Consider the following 7,636-nt stretch of genomic DNA (forward strand, 5'->3'; position numbering starts at 1 on the left):
GAACCTCCCCCCCAGCCCCTCCCCGCCTGTCCCCCCCGCCTCCTCGCTCCCAGCCCCTCCCGGCCCGAGAACCCCCCCCCGCCTCCTCGCTCCCAGCCCCTCCCCACCTGCCCCCCCGCCTCCTCGCTCCCAGCCCCTCCCGGCCCGAGAACCCCCCCCCCAGCCCCTTCCCACCTGCCCTCCCGCCTCCTCGCTCCCAGCCCCTCCCGCCCTGAGAACCAACCCCCTCAACCCCCACCTGGACAGAGAACCTCCCCCCAGCCCCTCCCGCCTCGCTCCCAGCCCGAGAACCCACCTCCCCCAGCCCCCTCTGCTCACAGCCCCGGCCCGGGAACCTCCCCCCCCCAGTCCTCTCCCTGCCTCCTCGCTCCCAGCCCTGACCGGGACAGAGAATCTCTCCTCTCCCCCCCCCCCTCCGGGCCCCTCCCGGCCCAGCCTCCTCCCTCACAGCCCCCACCCGGACCAAGAACCTTCCGCCCGCAGCGCCCTCCTTGTCCAGGAGCCTCCCCCCAGCCCCATTCCTGCCTGGCACAGGAACCTTCCCTGCCCCCTCCACTCACAGCCCCACCCCAACCATCCAGGAACCTCCCCCCCCACCCAGCCCTGCGCTCAGCCTCTGGCCCGAAGCCTGTGCCCAGGGAGTCCCCACAGCCCTGGGTTCTGGCCTGGCCAGGGTCCCTCAGGCCAAGAACCCACAGAAGCTCAGTGGGGCCCCCTCCCCCGGGGCCAGCTCCCCTCCCCCCACAGCCAGCTGTGCAGCAACAGGGTGGGTGTGGGGGGGGCTCCCCTCTACCCACCTGGGCGCAGCCTCCCCAGAATCAACACAGGCCGCAGCCACAATAACTTAGATTTATTGGGCCAAGCCTCTGCCATCGCTGCAGGCCTGGCTCAGTGCCAGCCAGGCTCGGGCAGACGCTGCCCCAAGGGCTGCCCCAGTGGCCGTCTGTCCGTGGGGAAAGCAGCACCTTGCCCCAGCCGGCAGCTCCCCTGCCAGAAGCAGGGCCCCGTGGGCGGAGCCAGCCCCCCCATCTCCTTCATTTCTGACGCTTGTAGATCTTCTGGGCCAGGCCAAGGAAAATGGCTCTGGGGAGCCGGCTGGCATGTTTCTCCACCAGCCCCTCCAGGCGGCGGTAGCTGCTCTCCTCACACTCCTGGTAGGCGGCCCTCAGGCCCACAGCCTCGTACAGCTCCTTCACCTTGGCCACCTTCGCCGCGTCCTTTTGGCCGTAGTTCTCCTGGAAGCCAAGGAACAGGGTCACATCAGGGCCAGCCCAGGACGGGGCGGCTGGCTCCCAAGACCAGCTGCTCCGGGAACCAGCAGCCACCCTGGTTCTGGGTTCCACACCCTCCTGCCACAGGGCTCAGCTCCACCCTTCCCTCTCTTTCTTCGCAGCCTGGTGCACGCAGCCAAACTAATATTTTAGTGCGTCCTCGTCCGCCTCGCACGCTCTGCTGTGCAAGGTTCCTTCCCTCTTGCTATTCCCTTAGTCGCTCCGTCGGGTCTGATGTGCGCCGTGGAACTGTCCGGTGCGAGTGTGAAAGGCTTCCCCCATGCCCGGGGGGGGGGGGGGGGGCAAGAAGCGGGAACCTTCAAGATCACCAGGAACCACCCCTGGTGTCCGAGGCTGAACTGAATTAGCAGCATTGACAGAGCCCGGAGACAGGCAGAGCGCCCCCAAGAGTGACACACACAGGAGATGCGGCTGGGAAGCCTGACAGGGTCATCAAAGAACAACTGCGGGAAACGTGGAGATGAACACCCCAGGGGAGGGAGGACTGATATCTATACAGGGGCACTGACATCTATGCAACGGGGGGCTCTTGCTGTTGGGGTTCGGTTCTGCAAGCCAAGCCTCGGAGGAGCCTCGAATGGCCATCGAAAGATGCCGACTCCTCACTCAGTCAGCCTTGCCTGGCCAGTACCTATTCGCGCTGCTTTTCATGTCGTTTCAATAAACGCAGCGTGTTGCCTTTCCCCCTGAAAAAGATCTCCTCTGCGTCTTATAAGCATAAGAGGAATACATTTTGTTACGTGCACCGAGGCATGGGGGAATGTGCACCACCCGCAGAAACACACACCTAGGCTGCATCTACACTGGCAAGATTTTGCACAAAATCTTGCCGCCTGTCTACACTGGCCGCGAGTATTTGCGCAAGAACGCTGACATTCTAGTGTACGAAATCAGGGCTTCTTGCGCGAATACGCTGACGCTCGCCGCTCAGGGATAAGTCCCCTTGCGCAAGTATTCTTGTGCAAGAGGCCAGCGTAGACAGGCAACATCAATTTCTTGCACAAGAAACCCCCGCACGGATGCTTTTGCGCAAAGGCACATGCCTAGCGGTGGGCACTGGGTTAAAGCCGGGCGGCAGAGCAATCTCTGGCCCTGTGAGCTTTTGGGTACAGAGCCGCAGCGCGCGTCCCTCCCCCCCCCGCTCAGGCTAGGAGAACAAAGCTGGAGCCAAGCAGGGCTGCTCCCCCCCCAAGCTGCCGTTACCTCCAGCAGCTGCCTCTGCTCCGGCGAGACGCGGTGCAGACACTCCACCACCAGCCAGCTGCACTTGTTGTCCTGGATGTCCGTGCCGATCTTACCCGTCAGGCTGGGTCCCCGAAGCAGTCGAGGAAGTCGTCCTGTGGGCAGAGAGCCAGGTACAGGGCTCCGGCCTGCCAGACTCCCGGCCCCAGGCACCCGGAGCACCCCGGCGCAGGGAGGCGCCTCCTACCTGGATCTGGAAGAACTCGCCCATCTCCAGCAGGATGGCTCTGGCGTTGGCGTGCTCCTCCTCACTCTCGATGCCGGCCTGCCGGGCGGGAGGGGCTGAGACAGCAGCCGGTTTGCGGCAGCACCTCCCGCCCGGCCCCATCCCTCTTCCCTCCCCCCGCTCCTCAGACACCGGCTCCCCCCCCCGGTGCTGCCGGGACCCCCCTCGCCACCTGCCGGAGAGGGACACTCACCATGTACATGGCTGCCGCCACGGGCAGGTAGAAGGAGTAAAAGGCCGTCTTGTATTTCACGATTGCTTTGTACCTGCCAGACAGGAGCCACCCTCAGGAACGCAGGCCCCTGGGTCTGGCCTGGGCCGCTCCCCGGGGGCAAGCCAGGCTCCCCGTCCCGCTCCCCAGCCTGAGGCGACAGTGTCCCATCTCCTGCTGGCTTGGAGGGCTGCTCGGAGCCCCGGAGCCAAGCTCCCCTCGCCCACCCGCGGCCCCGCTCCGCAACTCCCCCTCCCTCCCAGCTGCAATCAGGAGGCTCTGAGACGCAGCCCCCACGGCATCACACGAGCACCCCCTGGCACAGGGGAAGTCGGCGCCTCTGGATAAGCCGCTCCTCCTGCAGGGGTATCCCCAGAGCCGTGGGCCTGGCAGTGGGTGGGCACCCCACTCTGCCCCCCCCCCACATTACACCTCACGGCCCAGAGACTCCAGGCCCCCCCCGGGCAGAGCTCCGCCCCCCACCTCACCTCTGCACAGTGAAGCGACTGAGGTCGATATGGCCAGGCGGCGCGGTGATGAGGTCCAGGGCCTGCCCCAGCTCGGTCTGGTAGGAGGTCTGGGGACAAGAGATGGTTTGGACCCAACGCTCCAGGACAATGCTCACGCTTGGAGAGCCCAGGGGGCCCCTAGCCCACGGGGAGCCCATGGCCCCACCCCATCACTGAAGGGAGGGGCAGGAGCTGCCAGCTCTTTCCCTGTCCCCCTCCCCTCCAGGGACTTTCCAAGACCACAGCAGAGAGACTTGACCAAGGTCAGAAGGGCCTGCAGGGGCGGGGTGGAAGACCTGGGGGGCCCCAGAGCCAGCCCCACCTGCAGGAAGAGCTCCAGCAGGTTCAGGTAGTAGGGCCGCCCCCGGCAGTATTTCTTCAGCAGCTGGTAGATACAGGCCTCGAGGAGGAAGGAGTCGTTCACGGCATCCAGCCCAATCCCCTCCTGCAAGAGAAATGGGGCAGGTTACCCCGCAGCAGGGTCCCTCCGAGGCGTGCGGCTGCGCGGCCACGCACCAAGAATCTGCCTCCCGCCCGCTCCTCAGCGGAGCCACGGGGCTGCCCCGCCCCAGCAGCAGTAGGGCAGCCACCATATGGCCCTGGCTTCAGCTTTTCCCCAGGGCTACAGCTGTGGGCCACGTGATGGGCAGCCCTGGACGGGGCCGGAGGTGGCGGGCCGCGGCAGCTGAGGCCACATGGTGGGAGGCGAGGCCACGAGACTTACACCCGTGGGAAATGCTCCCTGGTTGGTGGAAAGAGAATCCGCTGGATTAATGCCGCAATCACCGGCAGGGGGTTGCCTAGAGATGGTTTGTGCGTGCGCTCCGAGCGGGGAGGCCGTGTTCATTCTTTCCAGGTTTCTGGGGTGAGCCTCCAGACAGTTTATTTGTCAAGGACCCGAGATACATCAAACCCGATCGTTTCTGCTGCTCTCAACCCCGTGGCAGAAGCACCCCGCTACGCCGGCAAGAATTCCTGGTTTTGGAACCAAGCTGCAAAACTCAGGTTACGTCTTTGCCCAACGCAAACCTTATTTTTACCACAGAACAGCGGCTCTCAGGGCAATTCATTTGGAGGTTTTATTTCGCAGCGGTACCGTCTGCACAGTGGCAAGTCGACCACTACAAAACGCTTGATCTGTAGGTAGCGTCTGTGCAATGGTGGGGGGGCTGTCTGCTCTGCGACCCGGGGTCCCCCTGTGCTGGGATGGGAGAGTCTCACTGACTCTCCCACATGTGGATTAACCCAGACACCCAGGCTCAGCCCCCCAGGGAGAGAAAAGGGAGGGAGGCGGAGACCAGCACCTGGCTGGGGGGCAGGCCTGGGAGGGAGGCAGTGGCTGTCTGGGAAGCATGAAGAGACGAGGCCAAGCAGGGGGCCTAGGGGCGATGGGCCCCTAACCCTAGGATCTGAGGGATCCTGGCCCCTGTAGCCACATCACACTGGCTGTGCTGTATCCTGGAGGAACAATAACCCCCCTCTAGTCTATAACGGGCGGAGTCTGTTCTTGCTGCTACGGGGGTGCAGGAACGGGGGAACCTCGACGGTGTCGTCACAGCATCGTCATAAAAAACAAACAGGGACAAAAATAATCATAAAAAACACCCAAACGTGGCCCAGACCCTCGGCCGCTGAACCCCCGCACAAGCGCACGGACTCCATTTGGGCGCACAAGACCAAACTCACTCCGCTCCTGGATGGGAAATCTTAGCAGGCAGCCCAGCAGGCCCTGCCATCCTCATCCTCACCCCCCCCCCCCGCTTCCGAGAGACTCCTCCGCCTCTCCCCCATTCCCTCCAGCCCCACCTCCCCAGTGCCCCCCCCCAACCCCTCCGCCTTGGTACCTGCTTGTACCAGCACGGCTGGCCCCGGCGGGTGAGGGAGTCGTCCATGATGTCATCAGCCACCAGAAAGAAGGCTTGGAGCTACAGGAGAGGGAGGGAGGCGATAAAGGCCCATTATGGAGCGTCTGCCTCCCCGAATCCCACCCAGAGGCCAACCCATCCGGAGCAGGCGCTTACCAGCTCGATGCACCAGCCCACGGTCAAGGCACATTGAAGCTTTCTGGGTCCTGCCGCTCGGGCTCCACCAGCTCCCGGAAGGCGGCAGCAAGGTCAGGCCTCGGTTATACTTCCCCCCGGGGGCGTTGTACTCCAGGACCTGGGGAGGGCACGGGGGGAAGGAAGCTGACTGTGATCCCACAAGGCCTCACCCCACAGCTTCCTGCCCACGGGGCCGCGAGGAGGAGTCGTGCACCTCAGCGGCCCTGCCCAGGTATGGGGCTGCCATGGGGCAGAGGGACCAGGTTAGCAGCCCTGCCTCGGGTGCCCACATCCTGGTGGCCCTACCAAGATATGGGGGCTGCCGTGGGGCAGAGAGACCAGTTTAGCAGCCCTGCCTTGGGTACCCATGCCTCTGGTGGCCCTGCCCAGGTATGGGGCTGCCATGGAGCAGAGGGACCTGTTTAGCAGGCCTGCTTCAGTTGCACACGCCCAAGGAGGCCCTGCCCCCGGCATTGGGCTGCCATGGGGAGAGGGGCCAGTTTTGCAGCCCCACCTCGGGTGCTCATGTCCTGGCAGGCTCTGCCCAGGTTTGGGGCTGCCATGGGGCAGAGGGACCTGTTTAGCAGGCCTGCCTTGGGTGCCCATGCCTCCGGCAGCCCTGCCCACGTATGGGGCTGCCATAGGGCAGAGGGACCAGTTTAGCAGCCCTGCCTCAGGTGCCCATGTCCTGGTGGCCCTATCAAAGTATGGGGCTGCCGTGGGGCAGAGGGACCAGTTTTAGCAGCCCTGCCTTGGGCGCACAGAACCCCGCCTCCCTGCCCCGATATGGGGCTGCCGTGGGGCAGAGGGACCAGTTTAGCAGCCCTGCCTTGGGCGCACACAACCCCGGCCTCCCTGCCCCGATATGGGGCTGCCGTGGGGCAGAGGGGCCAGTTTAGCAGCCTGCCTTGGGCGCACACAACCCCGCCTCCCTGCCCCGATATGGGGCTGCCGTGGGGCAGAGGGGCCAGTTTAGCAGCCCTGCCTTGGGCGCACAGAACCCCGCCTCCCTGCCCCGATATGGGGCTGCCGTGGGGCAGAGGGGCCAGTTTAGCAGCCCTGCCCGTCCCGGCGCCCGTTCACTCTGGACCCTACCGACGGCGGCGCCCTCACCTGCTTGAGCCTGGCGAGCACGTCGGCCAGCTCGGGCTGCGGGGGCCCCGGCGCTGTGAGGTCCCGCACCAGGCGGGGGAAGAAGGCCAGGAAGGCCGCCCGGTCCGCCGCCGCTCCGCTCATCGCGCTGTGGCCCGCCCGCTCCGGACCCGCAGCTGGACGGTCGGAGCGAGCCGCGCGGCGCGCTGGGACTTGTAGTTCGAGCGCGGCCAGAGCCGGCGCCACCCTGCCGCCCGCGGACTACACTTCCCAGCGTGCCGCGCGCCGGGAGCCGGGCCCCGCGGCGGATCACGGTCTGCGGCGGCGCTCATTGGCCAGCCCCATGGTGCGAGGATGGGCTCGGGGACCCCCGCCGCCAGTAGCAAGGGCAGGGGGCGGGGCTACCCCGCCCGGGCCCTGCGATTGGAGAAGGCGGGAGGCGGCCATGGGCGGGGCCTGAAAGAGTTAACCCTTTAGGTGGGGGAGGGAGCTGAGGGGAGGGGTCAGTGCAGTGGGAAAGGGGGCTCAGGAGAGGGGAAGGGGGGAGGGTGTGATGGAGGGGGGGAAGTGTGGGGGGAAGAGGCAGGGAGTGAGAAGGGGGAGGGGCAAGGAGGGGGTAGGTGTGTGGGGGAGGGGGCGAGGAGGGAAGGGGGGAGGGGTTGAAGGGAGAGGGAGGAGGGGAGGGGAGGGGCTGAGGGGAGGGGAGGGTGGGAGAAGGGGGCTGCAGAAAGGAGGAGGGGTGGGGGAAGGGACGGGGCAAGCAGGGGTAGTTGTGGGGCAAGGAGGGAAGGGTTGTGATGGAGGGGGTAAGTGTGGAGGGAAGGGGGACTGAGGGGAGGGGTGGGTGGGAGAATGGGGCTGTGGGGGGAAGGGGCAGGGAGTGAGAAGGGGGAGGGGCAGAGGAGTGAGGAGGGAAGGGTGTGATGGAAGGGGTAGGGGTTGGAGGGAAGGGGCAGTGGGGAGGGGTGGGGTGGGAGAAGGGGACTGTGGGGAGAAAAAGGGGGTGGGGGGAAGGGGCAGGG

General features: G+C 65.8%; 1 protein-coding gene across 1 annotated transcript; it reads right to left on the reverse strand.

Moving 5' to 3' along the window:
• Nucleotides 1-835: 835 nt before the first annotated feature.
• Nucleotides 836-6,870, reverse strand: FDPS (farnesyl diphosphate synthase). The gene is given in 12 exon segments (XM_075907967.1): nt 836-1,235; nt 2,496-2,599; nt 2,602-2,629; nt 2,722-2,799; nt 2,954-3,026; nt 3,460-3,548; nt 3,803-3,925; nt 5,325-5,405; nt 5,502-5,536; nt 5,539-5,589; nt 5,592-5,640; nt 6,636-6,870. Coding segments are annotated over 12 exon segments (1,035 nt in total). The 5' UTR covers nt 6,759-6,870; the 3' UTR covers nt 836-1,034.
• Between the last annotated feature and the right edge of the window lie 766 nt (nt 6,871-7,636).

The sequence above is a fragment of the Pelodiscus sinensis genome, chromosome 24 (assembly GCF_049634645.1).
Source record: "Pelodiscus sinensis isolate JC-2024 chromosome 24, ASM4963464v1, whole genome shotgun sequence".
Classification (NCBI taxonomy): Eukaryota; Metazoa; Chordata; order Testudines; family Trionychidae; genus Pelodiscus; species Pelodiscus sinensis.